This window comes from Varanus komodoensis, unplaced genomic scaffold, assembly GCF_004798865.1.
Source record: "Varanus komodoensis strain SLA01 unplaced genomic scaffold, ASM479886v1 scaffold10, whole genome shotgun sequence".
Lineage (NCBI taxonomy): Eukaryota > Metazoa > Chordata > Lepidosauria > Squamata > Varanidae > Varanus > Varanus komodoensis.
The window spans coordinates 14045926-14067302 of record NW_025335269.1 but is presented as its reverse complement, the minus strand read 5'-3'; the positions used below and the strand labels follow the sequence as shown (position 1 = coordinate 14067302).

The 21377-nt window shown below is 40.7% G+C and overlaps 1 protein-coding gene across 1 annotated transcript in view; it reads right to left on the bottom strand.

Moving 5' to 3' along the window:
• Window positions 1-21377, bottom strand: part of AMPH (amphiphysin) — a 99230-nt gene that overhangs the window by 34843 nt on the left and 43010 nt on the right. Inside the window, exons 3-9 of the mRNA XM_044454352.1 lie at window positions 21005-21059; window positions 14777-14871; window positions 8291-8386; window positions 6046-6153; window positions 4268-4353; window positions 3400-3475; window positions 639-721 (exon numbers count right to left, since the gene is read on the bottom strand). Coding sequence (XP_044310287.1) covers window positions 639-721; window positions 3400-3475; window positions 4268-4353; window positions 6046-6153; window positions 8291-8386; window positions 14777-14871; window positions 21005-21059 — 599 coding nt within the window. The remainder of the gene's footprint in view (window positions 1-638; window positions 722-3399; window positions 3476-4267; window positions 4354-6045; window positions 6154-8290; window positions 8387-14776; window positions 14872-21004; window positions 21060-21377) is intronic.

The following is a 21377-nucleotide window of genomic DNA, read 5'->3' as shown; positions in this document are numbered from 1 at the left end:
ATTCACAAAGAATGGATTTCTCGAGCACCCCTAATAAACATCTGATCTATTGTTCAAATAACAGATGTAATTTATTAATTTAGAATTATGCTGATTTGTCAACAACAAAAGTCTCCTTGTGCTGACACAAAAGGAGGTGAAACTGTCATATTCAATGTTACCTACTCCCAAATGTTTATTCATTTTACTTACTCCAAAGCTATAGGCAATACTTGATGTACCTAACTTAGGGCAGGTACGTATAAGTAACACTCATGGACAACATGTTGTCCATGGGGTCTTGATGGGTCAGACATGACTTCACAACTAACAACAACAAGCAACACTTTGGAACTCATGTAGCAACTTGAGAAAATTGGCTACCACTGCAAAATGGTGGCCATGGAAAGCAAAGCAAAGTACAAGTCATCTGTCCCAAAGACTCCTGCCTTCATAAGACATTTGAACCCACAATTTCAGCACCAATTGAAATATATCTCACAGTAATCCTGGCTGCCAGTAAGTAAATGTGCTAATTAAAAAACAAAAACTGGAAGAAGTACTTGGTGAGCACCAAAAAATGGGCCCAAGGGTAGGAGACACATGATTTGTTCTTGGCTTAGGGAAAGCACACAGCAGTTTGATCCACCATTATTTACCTGGGTGCTCCTAGAATTGTGAAGGCTTTGTCAGCATGCTGTTCTCCAAGTTTGTTCATCACCTCATAAAGTTTATGGCATAGCTGCAAAGACAAAAAGACACATCGTCTTAACAATGCAATTTAAGAGGAAAACTCCCCAATAGCTGTACAGTATTTTAAAAAGCAAGACATGAACACAAACACATTGTAGATTGCAAAGCTTCACACCTGATCATTAAGATGTGCTACAAATATTCCTGTGAAGAAAAGAGAACATTATTTTATCCTCTAACTATGTACTAATTAAAGGTTTATAAAACATCTACCTTGTTGCCACTAATGTATTAAGAACGTTGCAATATACTGTGTAACCTCAGTCATGTAACTTGCTTGCAAAATGAAGGTGAAGACACACAGAATTTCACAAAAGTGAGGACCTTTTTGAAAAGTCCTTCCACTGCACCACATCTAAGCATACTTTCCTTCAGAGGATCAAGCTCTGAAAATGTCAGGTCCTATGTATGCTGCAGAAACAGGTTATGAATGTTGCTGGCACTCCAGATTTCACAAAGTCACCTACCTGAAACCCACAGAGTTGTTCCACAACTATTTAAATTTATTTATTTAAAATTTTTATATGCTGTCATCACATGCCTCGGCATCTCAGGATGGCTCACAAATGTACAATTAAAAACAATAAAACAATACAAATTCCATAAAATTATATAAAAACAAAAACAAAAAAGCAACTGTTAATGATAAAAATATTAATTTTTAAAATAACAATTGAATAAAAAGGTTTTAAACCTGGCACCAAAAAGAATATAAACTCAGGGCCAGGCACACCTCTCCAGGGAGCTCATTCCTTAATCTGGGTGCTACCGCAGAGAAGGCCCTGCTCTGGGTAGTTGTTCTTTTTATCTCCTTTAAAGAGGGCTCCTGGAGCAAAGCCTCTCCCGCAGATCTTCAGGGGCATGAGGGCATGTAAGGGAAGAGGTGCTCCTTTAGGTATCCTGGTCCCAAGTCATTCAGGGCTTTATACGTTAAAGCCAGCACCTTGAATTGGGCCTGGACTTCAACTGGAAGCCAGTGTAGCTGGTAGAGGACCGTTGTTATATGAGAATAACGACTGGTCCCTGTCAATTACCTGGCAGCTCTGTTCTGTACCAGCTGAAGTATCCAGACCATCTTCAAGGCCAGCCCCATGTACAGCGCATTACAGTAATCCAACCGGGAGGTTACCAGAGCATGAATCACCATTGCTAGGCAGTGCGTGTCCAGGTAAGGGCACAGCTGATGGATCAGCCTAAGCTGTAGGAAAGCACTTCTTGCCACAAAAACTCATATTTGTGACATATGTGTTTTGGTACACCCACCCAGACAAGGGCAAGTGCATAAATGTACATGGTGGGCTTTAAGAATTAAATCAAAAGGGATAGGGTTAGGGTTTAAGCATGCTTAAACCAGGCTTTGACTTGCTAGTACAGCAGTCTTCACTCTAATTAGAGCCAGTATTAAGAGCTATGATGGAAAAGGTGGGATGGTACTAGGATTAATTATATTGGACAGGTATGCACAACACAACAAGCCATGGTGATTTCTTGTGCAGGCTAATCTGCTGTGTTATCCAAAGCCTGTTGTTTGGTTTTTAGAAACCATGATAAGAAACAATGGTTTGTTCTATGGTTTCCACACTTTGCCATGGTTATTCTGATCATCCAAAACCAGCATCATGGTTTCCATGGTCCTGGCACACAGCTGCCACAGAGTCCCCTGGAAAGCGTGGCAGCTGTTCCTGCTATCCAGCTAGGATTGAGTATCAGGCATGGTGGCTGATGGGATACATGCCAACAGCAGGAGGACTGAGTGAGGAGCGTGGAAACCACACTAGTGTAGAAATCCCTTGATCATGTCAGGCACATCCAGGCCAAAAGCACACACTGTGAAAACTATGCAGGGTTACTTGTTGTGACATGTGTACCCAATCATTAACTAGTTGATTCTTTAAAGTAAGAGCATTATTTGGTAGTGCATTTTAAGGCAGGGTCAACTTTTTTCCTAAAGGCAAAAGTAGAAGCTATTTAACAGAACATAATCAATGACGTAACCAAGGATAGTCTATTTTATTTATGTTTACAATTTAGAAACCGCTCTTCATTGTTCACATCACAATCTCATGCATGTTCACGCAAAAATAAACCTCTGATTTCAATCGGAATTAGTCTCAAATCAGCATATGCAAGGATATAAGCAAATGATGGTTAAAATGTTACCCTGTATACACTCTCAAACTCAAGACTACCATGTGTATTGAGTGAAATAGCATTCAACAACCTCTCATGAGTGTCACAGACATGATCCAATCTCATGATCCTCTGAGGGACAACTTCCTAGTAGCTTCAGTGAACTGAGATGATCCAGCGACAGCACTCTTGTGGAGGACTCATTGAGCTGGGCCTCAGAACCCAACCCATTCTTCCTGTGACCAGCACTTAAGTACCCGCTGCTTAAATGCTCAGTGATTTCATTACCACAAGTTCATCTAGTGATACTCAATTTATCACAGTTATCTTCTTTGACAGACAGTGAGATGCCATGATAATCATTATACCATCACTCACTCATTCACAAACACCCATTATAAGAAATGCTTATTTTGATAACAGAAGAGGAATACAGTAGGTAAAGGTTATACCGTCTACATTCCAGTCTCAGTTTTTTCTAACTTAGTTCAAAGCTTTCCATTACCTTTCTCCAATAGTGCATTTCTTTTTACTCACCAAAGCTATTTCTTTGTGAAATTTGGCTTCAAGGCTGGAGATATTTTGAAATGTATTCACATAAAAGCCAACGCGTCTAAATGGGAATGCCAGGTAAAGATGAAAAGGTTGAAAAGAAGAAGAAAAATGATGAAATATGTATTTTCTTCTAAAGCAAAAGTATCATTTTTCCTGTGGCTTTCAAACAGATTTTTTTAAAAACCCACCAAGAAAATTGTTTTGCACAGACACAATGTTTGATTTCCATGCACAACATGAATTCTGGAAATGTAAGACAGAAGCTAGTAGATATATTGTGCAAAGGGCAACTTACCAGCCATAACATTTCTAGTTTGATACCAATTTAAGCTAAACCCCCTTTAAACAGACCCAGAGAGACATGTGAATGTCTTCACCATGGTGCAATCCCACATCTGTCAATTCCACCTGTAATATGCTGAATTCATGAGTGAATGAGGCTGTCTGTATATAAAGTAGCAAATAGTGAACTAATCCACTAATAAACTAACCTAACTACTAATAGGTCAGTTGTGGGTTGTTTAACCCACAACTAACCTAAAGTGTCTGTAGTTGGATGCTGATCCTCTGATCAACCCAATCAGGCATTAAACATGCAACATGGCAGCAAAACACGCCCAGCATGCCATTATAAGCACACTGAGTCAATCAAAACTAGGATCTGGATTGCATTTTTAGAAGGCTTTCGTAGATCCCACCAAAGATAATGTCTGTGTTACGTATGTTTCTGCTAACTGAACAGTGACTACCTCATAGTTACTAAAGCTACTCAAGCCACCAGCCTAGTGTCTTCCAGATGCTTTGGACCATCTGGGTATTTTGGAGCATCTCTTTTATGAAGTACACCTACCTTGACCACAAAGATGGCAGCTCTTCCTGCAAATCAGTGTTAAAATCTTCAAATACTTTTTGTGCTTTCTGAAACTCTTCTTCTGCCTACAAAAAACCCAGACTGGTTTTGAAACAGATGTTTGCCAGGGTAGAATGGAGGATAGAACAAGCCACTTCAGGTGACCTTTCTTAGGGTTGGCAATCATTTGAAGACAGACGGGGAGTAGGCAAGAATTCAACATGACAGCAGTCTTAGAGCTCAGTCTGTGAATGATCAAAGTTGCTGAAAATAAAACTATACAGTATGCTCATGTCTAATTTTCCTTCCATTTATTAAAGGCCTTGTTGGAGAGTGAGACTAGAGTAGGACCCCCATATCCATGGGGGATAGGTTCCAAGCCCCCAGCAGATACCTGAAACCATGGATAGTAGTGAACACTATATACTGTACAATAGGTCCTCCACATTCATGGGATTAGGGATGCAAGACACCCATGACAGTGGAAAAACTGTAAATACCTCTAGAGGAAACTGCAAAAATATCTCTAGAGACTCTATTTAGGAATGCCACACTCTTTGTCTTGGAACTAGCCAGCCTCACTCAGATGTTTGTCTCTCAGTGGGTGTGAAGAGTGTAGAGACATCTGCTGTTTCTCGCTAGAGATATTTGCAGTTGCTTCCTAGAGATATTCACATTTTTTTCGCTAGAGGTATTTGCAGTTTTTTCACTTTCACAAGGGACTAACCCCTGCAAATGTGGAGGGCCATGGTCAACCACTTAAATAAGCAATGGTAGTCTGGTTGATCACACAAACAGATTACAACTGCATTTATAAGAAGCATTCTCCTTGTCTGTTCGTTGACCCTTATCACAGAGTTGTTCTGAAACTTGGTTTCTAACTTGTCTGTAATGTCATAAAAATAGGACAGAGTGAATGGAATTCTTTCATATCTCCAAAGAAACAGTTCAACAACCACCACCACTAAGTTTCAGATTGGCTTCTGTGAGGCAGCAGCACATTCTGAAGTTCAGGTTATCATCACCACACTTCCCATTGTCAAGCGCCCATGCAGAGTACAAGATGACAGGCAGCTGCATTGTTCCATCTACATTACATACGTCTCTGGTAGGTCTTCTATAAATCTACTGGGTCTTCATTATCTACTCAAGGCAAAGACACCCCAAAAGACTCTGCCTAAAAACAAGGATAGCTCGGAACCATGCACAGTATTTTCCTGGAAAAATCCCCACAACTACACTGAGAAATGCAGCTAAGCTCAGAGGGGACAGGGGTTGGTAGTTGACTTCATTACCCTCACTAATCAAAAAGTCCCAGCACGTCAATCCTGACTCCTGGTTCTACCACATCACTGATTGGCCACCAATCCACATCTTCCTTCTCATCATTTATATGAGAATCTGCCTAGCCTACAAGGTTGCTCTCTACAAATGTTAACAGGCCAGCAAGGGAACTGGTCACCAAGAACTAGCTGCATTTTAACTGGATTGAGGGGCATGTAGCTCATATACCCACTGTACAGTAAAGGACAAACCATGCATGCTGCATGGATGCATATTGCCTCCTAAGGAAGCCCTGGATTGCAATAACAAGTTCTGGGTGCAGAAATTACAACTCTTGACTACACATGGTATAATGTCAATCAACTGCAGCTGAGCAGATTTTGGATAAATCCCACATGAAGGAAGTAATAAAACAAAGAAGGGATGCATCAAGTACTTGGTAGGGTGTAATTTCTTTCATATTCAGCAACTCCAAACATACAGTTCTATCTTACCTTGGAAATTCTGCCTTCATCTTTTCTCTTTGAACTCTGCAAGGCTTCCAAATGATGTCTTGCACTGTCATAATCAACCAGTTTTCTGCTCCGCTTTGCAATACGATTCTGTAAATGATGATTGTCCCAATCAGTATTCACAATTCCTACACAGTATAGTTGTTTATGATGTAGCTTTTAATAAACAGCTTCCCAAATCATTCTCATATTTCTCTCTCCCATAACCCTTGTCTAATATAAATACATGGACTGTTTGGTGAAAGAATAATATGGTTTCAAGCTTCACACAGCTTTGTTTCATAAACATCTGAAAGCTTTAATTATTAAACTGCTTATTGATTTCACTGAATATGTAATAGGTTGCCATGTTATCTAACCTTATTAAAGATCTTCCAGAGATAAAAAGGGCTTCATGGTGGAGCTGTTCTGGGCCTACTTTTGTGTGACTTGGTTGCAACTCAGTTGGTATTCTGTGAACATCCAACCTTGGAAGATAATGAGCATCCTATGCAAAGCAGGAGAAGTGGCAGAGGCAATCTTCACCTCCACACTCTTCCCACTATGCACTTCGGCCAGCTCTACACTTTTCGCCATCTAGCTAGTGGGCAGTGGAAAAGGAGGGAAGGAAGATGGATGGAGTGCTGTTAGGACGGATAGGCTGCATTCTGACCACTCCAGTCACCTCCTCACCCCCTCTAAACCCTCTCAGAGGTTGCTGTCCCAGAGTCTAGACATCACCTGGTGCAGTTCTGTCCATGCCAGGGGCAGAGAGGGAGACTGGAGCTCTCCACTGATCCCTATATCTGAGGTTGGAGCACTGTCTCCAAGCAGGTTGTCTGAACCTTGCCACACCTAGGGGGGCACAGGATCTTTCTCCTAAACACAGCGGATATTATGTCATAGTCAAGAGATAGCAATGAACCTGTCATATTGAAGCTATAGACATCAGATTCCATTTTTACATATGCTGGAGATTTGGTTAATTAATAAAGTAGCTTGACATCAGCCCATGAAGGCTATATGTTAAAGAGATTTATGGCTTATTTGCTAGAACCAGTGTTCAACTTCAGCCTGAGCATATTAGGATTCTGTCCTGGAACTAAATAAGTTCCAGTTTTCTAAGTAATTAAAATTATCAGTATAGCAGCAGGAGGTTTTCATTGGCTTGAGAGGAAATAAGGATGCTTACCTAGGAACATTTCTCCCACTCCCTACACGTGCAATCTGGGTTTGAGTAGGAGGATTCATAAGGCAGACAAATTATGCAAGGAAGTGAAATAATCTATGTTCACTCATCTATGTGCCCAGAGAGCATATTGGACACAGCTGTCAGAGAAGCACTGAACAGAGCTTGGCACACCAATGTTTGAAAGCAATCCCACTAGTTCAAAGATGTGAACATTTTTTCTAGAATCAATTTTAGTCCCATGCAAGTTGTTCAGGAAAGCTTTAAAAATGTAAGGAACTTAAAATGGTGGTAATCCAGATGGCTACTATTCAAAACATCTCTGGGTAGTCCTAGAGAATAGCAAAGCTGGGACTGAGCTAAACTGAGTTACTTAGTACAACTGCCTATATTAAAAAGACACCCTCCATTCACAGCAATCCCAAGAGATGATCCTCCCCCAACCTGGAGCCCTCCAGGTGCCACACACTGCAGCTGCAGCTACTAATCCAGGCTAGCATGGGTCAGTATGGATCAAGCAGTATGGATCAAGCAGTAACAAGCCTATGGGCACCCATCGGCCAAGTGATCACTATGAACAGCTTCGGGCAGAAATATAGGAATGATGTACGTGTGGTCGATGCATTGAATGATATGGAATGGTACTCTATGTGAAAGGGTCACAGGAATTGAGTTAATATATGCTTGTGGTCATACAAGTTCATGGAGGAGAAGGCTTTGGATGGTTACTAGTCCTCATGGCTATATACTTCCTTCAGTATTTATACCCAGCAGTTGCTGGGCGTATGCCGCCATCAGGAGGACACTGTTGCATCCATGTCCTACTTGACAGCGTCTTATAGACGGCCAGTTGACAACTGGGTGGACAGAACACTGGACCACTTCGGTCTGCTCCAGCGTGACTGTTTCAAAGCACTTATATGCCGATACCTGACTCAGATGTTTTGTTTGCATGTGCAGGGTTGGGTGCATGTCCTGCCTCAGGCAGTCTCCTCTTCCAAGTGCAGTATTTCTGTTAGCAACCATGTTAAACTAGCTCACACTGATGTATCATAGTACCTTTATATCAGGGAACTGTCCAAGATATGTGTCCAAGGTCAGCAGTGAGCCATCAACTAGCTTTTGATGGAAATCTTCCCAAAGCACGTCACATTTCTGTAGAGGAAAATACAACACAGCAAAAACAAGTTAACCTGCCCCACAATGCAATTAACATACACCTCCCAAAATAGGTGTATTTCCTTGAGAAGTGCCATAAACCCCAACATATACATACAGACCCTTAGGGTGCAGTGCTATACATGTTTAGAAAGGGAAAAAAGCCTACAATTCCCAGCATCCCCCAACCAGCATGGCTGGCTGGAGCATGCTGACAGTTGTAGGACTTATTTCTGCCAGATCACACACAGGATCACACCCTTAGCCACCCTGATTTTAATGGACTTGCTCCCACGTAAGTGTATTTAAGGTGCTGACAGAGACAGCCTGTTTCACACACAGCCATTCCTTGGGGCTTGCTCAGATTTTACTAATACCTAAAGCCAACAGAGTGACCACAGAAGCAAATCTCTAGGGCTTTTCTGACCATCCCTTTACCATGCATAGTGCTTAACATTTAAGTTTGCCTGCTTATTCATAGTCAGAATAATCTTGATTCCACCACACAACCCCCTTCAGTCCAGTATTGAATCAGAGATATGTCCCATGGAGAGAAAGACTCAAGGGTCACATTTTTCATTTAACAAAGGAAACACTGGATGCAGCTGCATCATCTGCACTGATTTCTCCTTAAATAAAAGAATGCTTAACCAGAGGGATAGTTCCCCAAAGAGCTCCAAAATAACAAACACCCAGTGAAGCCCTACGAAAATGTCATTATGTCAAAACATTATAATGTCCTTGTAAAGTAGTAAAGTACTAACTTGCAACATATTAAAGCAGGGATAGCCAATGTTGTACGGAGGAACACTGAAGGGCCCTCCAGACACCTTCCTGGAATGCACTGATACATTCTACTACTTTGGATTTTTATTTGAAAATGTTTTAAATTTCTTACTGACAGCTAGGATTGCTTCAAAGTGAAGTGGGGGCCTCTAGTTGCCACTATCTTCATTTCCCAGGGAAACCACTCTTTCATGACTAGCCATGCTGACCCATGACAGCCTTTTTCTTAAACATCCAGGTGGAACAGGACCACTGAACATGCGCTTAATGTGGGGGATGCTGGGAAGTGTAGCCCAAACACAATTAGGAGGCACCAAGTTGGGGGAGTCCAGTGCATAGTACGGCTGATAGTAGGAGAACAGCTTTCATCAGAAAGCCAATACAGGCTGCATGGCACCTCAACACCCCAGTGCAGGTATTGTCCATATACAGAACCGATGCAAATGGTGATCCCAGGATCATGGCCCTGCCCTGGCCCAGTCCTTGCCCCCTGGCCCATACAGTGAGCAGGGTCAGAGCCAGCAGCACAGCCCTGCTGTCCCCTTATCCACACACAAGGTATGCACCTGGTTCAAAAAACGCTCCCCCACGTGCCTTTTCAACCACAGAGGTCTTTGACTCCACAAAAGGAAGCATGAATGGTCCTAATGCTGCAGCACTAATGATCACAGGAGCACAAGAAGGTTCCTTGTCCTGAGTCAGACCTGTAGTCTACTGAGTCCAGAACCGTTGACGCTGACTGGTGGCAGCCCTCTGGGGTTTCAGACAGGTGTTCCTCCAGCCCTGCCTTCCAGCCCATGCAAAGCAGGTACTCTAGCACTTAGGTGTGGCCCTTGACTTGGAAGGTAAATCCGTAGGATGGACTTCTTCAGAAGTATTCTCAGCAACACAAGTTTACAGTTCTCGGCTTTTAAGATGCAGGCGGTTCAAATGTTTAAAAATGTAGTATAAAAGCCAAGTGTGGCATTGGGCCGTCCCCGGGGGGTGGTCAGCTTCTGCCCTCATACTCAAGGCCTCTGGCATGGCGAGGAGTCAACAGCAGTGCTGAGCCTCTGTTCCACCAGGGATATATATCCATGCTTGCAAGGCAAGACTACTGCGGCTTTCCCAAGCCATGCTAAGCCATCAGTCTCTCAGCACTTGAGCCCCACAGCCTGGGGGCAGTCCTTTCAGGGCATGCCCAAAATACATTGCCTTCTGGTTTCCACATTCAGGATCTCTGATAGAGATCTACAAATCTTTTCTTAGTAGAATAAAGTGGTTTCATTCATCCCCTAGTGCCTAACGTAGGGGTAGGCGATATGTGAAATTCCAGACGTTTCAGAGAACATCTCCCATCAGACAAGGATGGGATTTGTAGTCTCTGGCCCAGTGCAAGAAAATACATCTGTGCGCAGACGTGCTTCTCTTTTCCACTTTTTGGAACAGAGCTTAAAGATAAACTAAATGTTATAAAGTATAATAGACTACTTCATCTCTAGTGCTGGAAATTCAAGAATGAAAATGTTGATTCAGATCACTACCTTTCTCTACTTCTTTCTCACAAGCAAGTCGAAATTTCCTTCTGTCACAATGAATTTGGATTTGGGCCACTGCTGCTTCAGCAGATAAACAAGACAATACTTTACATAACCTGTCGCTTATTCCTTTGCACAAACCCTCTGGGAAATGCTCATCAGTCCTTTCTTGCCCTCGAGCCTGTTTAGCACTGACAGGCTGTCTCAGCAGTGCAGTTGAGACAATGGGACTGTGTCATACTGGATTAAAATAGCATTTCCAATTAAATTTAAACCTCACAGATGTGGCTCAGATACAATGCTTTTCTTTAAATCCCTTTAAACATCTTCCCCAAACATGTAGAGTACGTGTATGGATGAAGGATGGGAGCATTAGGGGCAGAGACAAGCAGGGTGTGTTCAGTACATCTGAAAACATGAGAATAGCACAGGGAAGAGAGTGGGATAGGTTTTTGTTGGCACCGCATGGCCTGATGGCAGCTTCATCACCCTAAGTAGAAAGGATTCTGCAGTAGTGAAAGAGGAAAAGTGAGCTTGGGAACACTCAGAATACACACCCAAATCTGAGATGTACCAAAAGTCTAAACAGGAAATTGTGCAACTGAGTGTTCAAACTGCTTCACCTGAAATTATTTCAGAAATCCTTACCACACCTTTTGAAGTATTATTAGCCACATATTGCAGATATGAGGGTGTTGAGGACAAAAAATAAAGCAGCTTGCCTAAAGATTGTGTCTTGATAATATAAGGAAGATGCCAGTGAGGTGTAGTGGTTACAATGTCAGATAAAATCTGGGGAAACCCAGTTTTAGTGTCCTCTCAGTCTTGGAGCTCTAGGTCTGACTTTGGGCCTAGTCATTGTCAGCTTAGCCTGCCTCACAGAATTATTGTGAGGATAAAATGGGTGAGGACAAACCACATATGCTGACCAAAGCTCTGTGAAGGCAAGGGAAAGCCAGTGTGGTGCAGGGGTTAAGAGTGTGGAAATGGGACTCAGAAGATCTGAGTTCCAGTTCCCACTGAGCCATGAGTGACTTAGAGCCAGTCACAACCTTGCAGTGCAACCTACCCAACAAAGTTGTTGTTGTGAGGATAAGATCGGGGAGGGGGTAGAATTATGTAAGCCACTTTGAATTCCTTGAAAGAAAGAAAGGGGGGATATAATTAATGGGCTGTACATTAAAAGAAAGAAAGATCTAATTGTGGAGTATTACAGCATCCCTACACCAAAGTTGTGAGGAATGCTATATTTCCAAAATCACAAGCAGGATGGTCCTACAAAGACAGGGATAAGGAAAATCCTGGTACAGAAAAAACTGAGTTCCACTGCAATATTGCACTCTGACTTTTCCAATCCCAATGCAAATAGGTCTATTTTGTAGCAGCCCCATACCAATATATGCTACAGGCAAAGGGCAAGCTGGATGGTGGATGTAACTCACTTGGAACTGGTTTGGTGGATGTCAACTCACTTGGAACTGGTTTGCTACTTTGTAGGCTATGCGTTGCTTGCCAGGGTTGCTCCTTTGTGCAATCACAGGCCGCAGACCGTTTTTCTCGCAAAACTTCTATTTCTCCCAAGTACAAATCACCCAGAAAGGATCTCTGAGCATGCTCACAGCAGTTTGTTGAACCCAATCTAGTTTGTACCTCCAGGAACCTTCCTCAGGAGCAGGCCTGGGCCCCATCCCCTTCAGAGGGGCTTTCTGAAGGAGAGCACGCCTCCTCGCCACTTGCTGCTCATGCAATTGGACTTCCTCACCTTGCCAGGGGGTAGAGAATTGGGGTGAGGGGGGAGGTGCTGGTCTGCATCTGAGAATTCCTTATCTGCAGAGACACCTCCCACTGGCTGTGCATCTGGGTTGTTTCCAGACACTGCCTAGCTTAGCAAAGCACCCGGCCTTGAGATAGTGACCTCCATCTCCTTTATCTGAGAATCTCGACCTAGCCCATCCTCCACAGTCCCATAATAATTTGTTTCACATTCTGATTCCTAATCATCTGGGATGCTGCCAGCAGTTCATGAGAATGATTGCCCAAGACCATCATTCTTCTTTCTCCCAACACTATGAGTAATTATTACAATCTATTAATCACCCCTGAAGAAATAATTTTTTGCATTTACATCATAATGTTTAATCACCGTGGCACTCAGAGTGGCAACAGTCACTAGAGAGCATGTTAACATCAATCCTGTAGTTTTTCATGAAGTTATACAGACAAGTTCTAGATAAATCAAAATCTTAGATGCTTCCTATAAATTAACGGAAAGGAATGTCATTTATTGAATATATGAGCAATGTTTCCCCAAGACAAATATACCTGAATGGAATACAAAAACACAGATTCCATTAGATTAACCTAAAATCCATGAGGTAGGGGTGAAATTGGCAGTACAGACACTCATAATGTCAGTCCCCACAGCCACATCCCCAAGGAGAGGACAGTATGCAGCAAACTATATTGATCCAAATCAGCAGTTTTATCTCCACTAGTAGATCTATAAGTTAATGGTTCTAAATTGTCCATGCAGGACTAAGCAACCCAAGCGCATCTTACGTTACAACAGAGAACAGTATGTTGCTCCTGAGAAAATTTGTTTCCCCCCAGGAGCTATGAGAATTGTAGCTGAACTCAGAAGGAACTGGGATGTCTAGGGAGGGCAGTGGCAGATGGCATAGTGGCTAGCGACATCAGCTTCTCTTCTTATTAAACAGTGCTAGTGCTGAGTCCCCACAAGCTCTTGCTCCACTGTACCATGGCTTTATAGTGTGCCTGCTGCAAATACACTGTTAGGTAAACATGGCAGTTTCAAAGCTGTAGCTCTTGTTTTTCGGGTGACCATCCCAATTAAATACATGAGATGATACATATGTGACACTGAAATACGTACATGTCTCAGTGTGAGATGGAACAGGTTGCACTCCGTTGAAACAGATGAGTCAGTATAGCATGCTCACTTTTTTGGGTTAATAAAATGTTTTAAATGACCTGTTTGGACAAAATGTCATCCCATGGTGTATTTAACGCTAACTTGTGGTTTGAATTCTGGGTTGTCCTGATATTTCAGTGTGGCCATGCCAACAAAGCATGATTTGTTAACCAGAAACATCATAGAAAGAGAACACACATTTGTTGTGAGGTTATGAAATCTGGGATGTTCAAACCATGGGTTATTCTTACATGCAAACCCAAAGACATGGGTTCTAAATCATAAATGTCTACATATGCAAATCATATTAACTTATATGATGTGAAGTATGCTTTAATTTCCCCTCTCAAATATTTCAAATACTTGTGTTCTATTAAGATATAAAGTTAACTTTTTTAGGTTGACAAATTTTTAGTCAACCTAAAAAAGTTAACTTTATATCATAATACTGTCAATTGTTAAGATACTTGTATTGTTAATTCAATACAAGTAAAATAAACATGATAGATATGAACAGTCTATAAAGCAACAGAATGTTTCAAATACAAACTGAAAATTTTCCAGTGCAAGTTCTGATTGCAATTAGAAAAATATTAATGAGTTAGGAACATTTTCCAATTCAAAATTCTCTGGGAAACCTACGTAACCTGCCTCTAATGAGTGTTCAGAAACTCCAACTGATGGGAAGCACAGGTGCTAGTATAAGTAGAACCCATTGCATAGAACACCTGATACCAATATGGTCTCATCTTCAATGTCTCTTGGTTTTTGAGCCTAATTTTTACTTTAAAACCCTAAGTAATGTGAGAGCAGACTTTAAGGATTATTTCATTCTTATGAAGATGCCTTTTGATTCTGTCAGGGGTAGGAACTTGTGGGCCTCCAGATGCTCTTGTATTCTAATTCTGTTAGCTTCAGCCAGCATCGTTACTGGTTAGCAACTATGGAAGTTATAGCTGATTTCAGAGAGGGTAAGGATAAGACTGGGGATCCTCTTGATTTTATTGATCATTAGAGTCTTTCCCCTCTAGTGTTTATTGCTTTGATGTACATTGTTGCTACCTAACCTGGGGGTGATTATTGAACAGAAAGATAGATTACTAGGATAATCAATGTCTTAAATAAAATAAATAAAATAAAATACATTCTTACCTCTCCCACCATTTTTACATCTTCCCGTCCATACCAGTCAGGCTCATATACTTCATGCAGAGATTCTGTAAGCTTTTTTGAAGCATCTTGCATGCCTAGAATTTTTGAGCACAAAGAAACATTGTGGCAACTGTTTATATCACAGATGGACTGCCATTTGAGCTCAGTTTGCAACTTCCATTACTGAATTCAATGAACTAGCAAGCCTGGTGCTCTCCAAATGTTTTGGACATCAGTTCCCAACATAGCCAAAAGTCAAGATCTTGGGAATTAAAATTGAAAACTTTTGGAGGATATCAGGTTGGGGAAGACGGTTATCGAACACACACAGACACAATAAGATCAAAGATCAGGCTTTGATTGGAATCCATTTGTTTGAAAGTTATTGACAGTAAAACACAGATGTCTATAAAAAGAGTAATGGGGTTAATAAGGACATATGAATGCTAAATATATATCCTGAGATGTGTTTTTGTTCTTGTTTTATTTTGGTTTTTGCTTGCACATTCTTCTCCATAAGTTAGTCCTAGCTTTTGCTATCATTAACACAACAGCAGAGAGGAAAAGGGCTAGCTCAAACCTACTCCATCTAATTGAGGCTGACACAGAATTTAGGATGGAGCTACACATTACAAAAGAATTGTGGGGGTCCCAACTTATTTTTCCTCCTTAAACTAATAGAGGGAGTAGGACATACAGAGAATAGTTTATGGTGTGAAGTGAAAACTCCTCTCTGCCTTCTGTTCCTTCTCTGCTCAAGGGAACTGAAGCCCGGGCCCAATTCAAGGTGTTGATTATGACCTATAAAGCCCTAAACGGCTTGGGTCCTGGCTACCTGAACGAGCGCTTACGTCCGTATATGCCCGACCGCCCTTTGAGATCTGTGGGAGAGTCCCTTCTCCGGGAACCCTCCATGAAAGAAATTAGGAGAGTAAGTACTCGGAGGAGGGCTTTCTCTGCGGTGGCGCCCAACCTATGGAATTCACTCCCCAAAGAGGTCCGCCTGGCACCGTCATTACTGGTTTTTCGGCGCCAGGTAAAGACCTTTTTATTTAAACATCATTTTAATTGTTAAAACATATGATCTGGCCAGGGCAACTTCTTCTTCCTTCTCTTTCTCCTCCTATATTTTTATTTATGTAATTTATACTGATAATTTTAATCTTATATTTGTAAATCAATGTATTTTTTGTATTTTTGTATTTAATGGTAATTTATTATGTGCTATTGTATTTCAATGTATTTTATCGTGTTGTAAGCCGCCCCGAGGTTTCGGCAAGGGGCGGCATAGAAATGTAATAATAATAATAATAATAATAATAATAATAATAATAATAATAATAAAATTTTAAACTAGTTTATTCTCCATCCAGATTCTGAGACTAGGATTAACCTGTCTTGGATGGTAGAAGGATTCAAATGGAGGCATTTGCAAGGAAGCATTTGAAAGTGTATCATAGCAGGGATACACCTTTCCTTTCTTCCTCTCACCAATTATTCCTTGCATCCATATTATGTCAGCAATATGCATTTGGTGATACTCATGGGTGTTTGAGATATGTATGCCATATGTAGTACACTCCAAAGAAACTTTAAGAAAGAAGTTTGGCATACAACTCCAAAGTTACTCATGACCTGTTGCAATATTTTTCAACCTGTAGCATGGAACTAGAGAATAATTCAATAAATTAGAGACATCGTCTTCTTTAATTCACACTCCCCTGTTCTATCCAATAGAGACTGGGCCCTCATAGTATTCTGCAAGAATTTTGGAAATTAAAATTTCGTGAGGGATCTCTATAAGGAAGTCTCAGCACCCTCACCAATATACAATTCCCAAGATCTTTTCCAAGAAGCCACGAGAGTTAAATTATTCTAATGTCAGTTTAATGTCAGTTTAACAATGTAATGCTCTGGCTTTTTAATGTTGAATGAACAGTTCTCAGCATCCTCCAACTTTTCAGCACTTCTTGGAGTCTGCAGCTATGTTGGTCTTTCTTCTTCCTCTCCTTCCAAGCAGACTAGGACAAAGACTTCCTAAACTAAAGTTGATGTTAAAGCTGAGCAGTTAGGCTGCCCTTTCAAAGAAGAGAACAGCAGAAGTCAGTAACAATAGAAACAAGCAAAATTCCCTGGCAATTAGGGAAATGGACTCAGCATTGCTGCTTGATGAAAAAAAGTTGACTGCACACTGAACATTTCTCCTTCTACAACAGCTGGTCAAGGAATAATGAAATTGTAGGACTTTTTCTCTTGTCTAAACATGCATAGGATTTAGCCTGAAGAAATCAAATGTAGTAATAATAATTTCCTAGATCGTTATCATTGGAAATCAGTATGGTGGAACAATGCTTGACCAAGGAAAGGGGTGACTGGGAGCACTAGGAACTGAGTTATCAGTGTATTACATTATACATTGATTTTATGTCCACAGATTTGGGAATTAATGTTATTTGTAAAGACAGCCCTATGACACTCTGTATACAAATCAAGCAGTTCAACTAATTTTCATAGGTATATAGTGAGAAAACACCCTAAATTTGAGTTTGAAATTGCCTTTTCATTATTATTACTTTTATATACTCTTTTATATTATGTTTTTAGCCTTCAGTGTCAATAACATTTTAAATAATTCTTTAAAACCAAGAATAAATAAAATTTAGTAATGTGCATAATTAAAAAAGCAACCAAAGAAAATAAAAATTACACAGGGAAACATTACATTCCATCTTACAAATGTAGTTACAGACAGAATTCCTTGGTATTTATATAGAACAGCTTTGCTAGGGATGGGAAAATCTGGAGCAGAATGTTATGTTTCAGAATTAAGTACTTTGCTCTGCTTTCTTTCTATTCCTACCTCAAAACAAGGTGAATTAAATGAAAGAATTTCAGGGAGAAGTCAGTACCAGGCATGAGCAAACAAGCAATTAGTATCAATTTCTGAATTAGTATCATTTGTTGCTAGTTAGCTGAACCATTTGGTTAAGAAGCAAAAAATAGAAAATCTCTACAGCTAAGACCTTAAGATAGCAAGTGATGGAAAGTAAGCATGTTTAGGTCAGCATTATCTCTTCTGATTGTTAGTGATTTTCCAGGGCACATTGTCTACACTCCAGAAATTACAGTGGTACCAGAGAAGGCAAACAAAACAAAACGCCTGCTAAACATCATGCAGCAAATTATTTGGGCATGGATTATTCCAATCGGATGTTGGTGCAAACATTGTTCTTATATCAAAACCAGAAATGGTGACATTATTCTGTTATCACACAGAATAATGATCCTTCAATATTCCTACCTATGGGTTCCATGCTGATGACATGGTAATAGCCTTGACCTCCATGAATTTGTGGAAACCCCTTCTATTACCATCTAAACAAGTTCACATTGTGCCAAAATAAAGCAAATTTTTTATGTGTGGCTGCCCTTCAAAACTCACATGCATGCACACATGTTCAGAAGATGTTCAAGAGAAATTCACTAGCTGCCTTAAGATCTGCATTAGTTCACTCAGAGAAACAATATTGCATAAGTAAAAATTCATAAAAATAAACTGGCATGAAAGTTAAAAGATAATTGATTAAAAACCAAGCAGGTGTGAAAAAGAGACTTGTTGCCATCAACACAAAACCTGTACACTGAACACCCTACCCACGCAATAGGAAGTTTCTCTGCCAGATGATGGGGGGGAAAATCACACTATTTTTCACAAAACATATGGTTTGTAATCCGCTGGTTTGGGTGGCTTTGAAAAGTTAACAACTAGGTGCTAAAAGTAAAGGAAACTGTCTAATCTTGACCAAAAATAGCTGCTGAGCAAGATATGATATGAAACAATAATACTTGCATAACTGTACTGCACTGAAAAAAAATTAAGGAAATAATACTTAGGGGTATTATGATGTTTTAATTTGAGATTTTCTGTGCTCTGTGTTGCATTACACATCCAAATTGTCAATTGAAAAAGTATATTTAATTTTTTTTCTTATCCTAGAATACAGGTTAATGAAAAGCAGCACTTGTTCACCAAAAGCTTTGGAGAATAAAAATCTCCTTGAAAGGGAAGGAAAAAGAGAAATATCAAATGAATCTTTCTGGAAAGGGAATTCTATAGCTAGGGAGGCCTTACAGAAAAGACCCAGGGTTCCAGTTATTATCCTGCTTGTTCTCAGAAAGCTGAAGGCTATAGAAAATAAAGTGCTTTGATGAAGACCTCAGCAGGTAAACAACTTCATATGGAAAAACTGTTCCTTTGGATTGCTCCTAGGTACCACCTTTAGAAATGCATAGGTCAAAACCAGCATGCTGAACTGCACCCATATTCAAACTGGAAGTAACCTGAAATTATTTCATGCTGGAAAAGATGCAGAAAAAATGGAAAACATTCAGAGGAAGGCAACAAAGATGATCCAGGGTCTAGAAACAAAGACTTATGAAGAGAGACTGAGAGAACTGGATATGTTCAGCCTCGAAAAAGAAGACTGAGTGGGGATGTAATAGCACTTTACAAGTACCTGAAAGTCTGTCACAAAGAAGAGCAACTTGATCTCCTCTTGATCATCCCAGAGTGTAGGATATGCAACAGTGAACTCAAGTTACAACAAACTAGATTCAGGCTAGATATCAGGAAAAAAAATCCTAACTGTCGGAGCAATACAACAGTGGAACCAGTGGCCTAGAGAGGTCGTAGGCTCTCCCACACGAGAGTCATTCAAGATGAAACTGGACAGTCATGAGTGGGATGGTGTGACTTGGTGTCCTGCACCGGAAAGGAGTTGGACCTGATGGCCTTCTTGACCCCTTCTAACTCTACTGTGCGTATTCTATGATACATTGGTTAAACCTAGAGGATGCATCTTGAACCAGTCAGTTTCCCAGTGGAAATAGTCTCCACATATAACCAAATCTATATTATTATATATAGTATACATCTGTGGATAGGAGTCACAGGATGAGCTCAGGAAGCTAATCTAAATGTTACGTAAGCATGGGTGTATCCAACAGCCCAAGTCTAGGGCCCCTAAGTACACTTGCAGTACCTGTATGCTTGGGCTGCTCATTAATTTGAAAGTACAGCGAATCCAAGGCATGTTCAGAGTTGTTCCCTCCATTGAAATGAATGGGGCAGTAAAAGGAAGTTGCTCCACATATACGTTGGAACTCCCATACTCATCAGAACAGGCTGAATCAGGATTTATTTTTTTTAGTTCTTTGCCTTAGTTTGGCAGACAAAAATCTTCCTGCACTTTGGTTGTTTGATATCACAGCTCAGGGGTAGGGAATGCACACTTCCCCCAGCCATTTTTGTAGATTACTACAGTGATCATTGAAACTCAACATTAAGAAAACTAAGATCATGGCATCTGGTCCTCTCACTTCCTGGCAAATAGATGGGGAAGAAATGGAGGTAGTGACAGATTTTATTTTCCTGGGCTCCAAGATCACCGCAGACAGGGACTGCAGCCAAGAAATTAAAAGACACTTGCTCCTGGGGAGGAAAGCTATGGCAAATCTAGACAGCATACTAAAAAGCAGAGATATCACCCTGCCAACAAAAGTGCGTATAGTCAAGGCTATGGTTTTCCCAGTTGCAATGTACGGCTGTGAAATTTGGACCATAAGGAAGGCTGAGCGCCGAAGAATTGAAGCCTTTGAATTGTGGTGCTGGAGGAGACTCCTGCAAGTCCCTTGGACTGCAAGGTGATCAAACCAGTCAGTCCTAAAGGAGATCAACCCTGGCTGCTCCTTCGAAGGCCAGATACTGAAGATGAAACTCAAATACTTTGGTCATCTAAGGAGAAGGAAGGACTTCTCACTGGAGAAGACCCTAATGCTGGGAACAATTGACGGCAAAAGAAGAAGGGGACAGCAGAGAATGAGGTGGCTAGATGGAGTCACTGAAGCAGTCGGCGTGAGCTTAAGTGGACTCCGGGGGATGGTGGAGGACAGGAAAGCCTGGAGGAATGTTGTCCATGGGGTCACAATGGGTCGGACACAACTTCGCGACTAACAACAACAACAGTGATCATGTGGACTAGCAACTTCATTCTTTCACCTGACCATGTGGTTTGCATACAGTCAGTTGCCATAACACTGACATCAGGAAAAAAAAAACAATTGTTTGGAAGCAGCATCCAGCATAAATCCACACAACAACTGGAAGATTTAACTGAAGATTTAAAACTCGCAGGTAAAAAGGAAAAGGAAAAAGTTGATTGCAAATACCTTTGATTGCAGCTAAATACCCTCGGAGTTCTTTTTGGAGTCTGGAACCTTCTGCCTGAAATAAAAAACAGAAGTGAAACCATATCCTGTGCTTAACAGAGTTGAACACACACACAAAACCATCAGAGCTAATTTAATTCCCATATTCTTACATAATTAGGTACAGACCTGCAGCCCTGATATTTTTAAAAAGCAAACATTTTTTAAAAAATTGAGTTCTCTCACTATCAATTAACAAACAAAAAACATCCACTGAATCAAATTGTTACATAGTTGATTTCTATAGTGTAAGAATAATTCTTTCCCATTTTACACTTTTTTGTGTTTACTGGATGGCACAACTTTTTGTTAGTAAGGCTTTGTCTAACTGCTG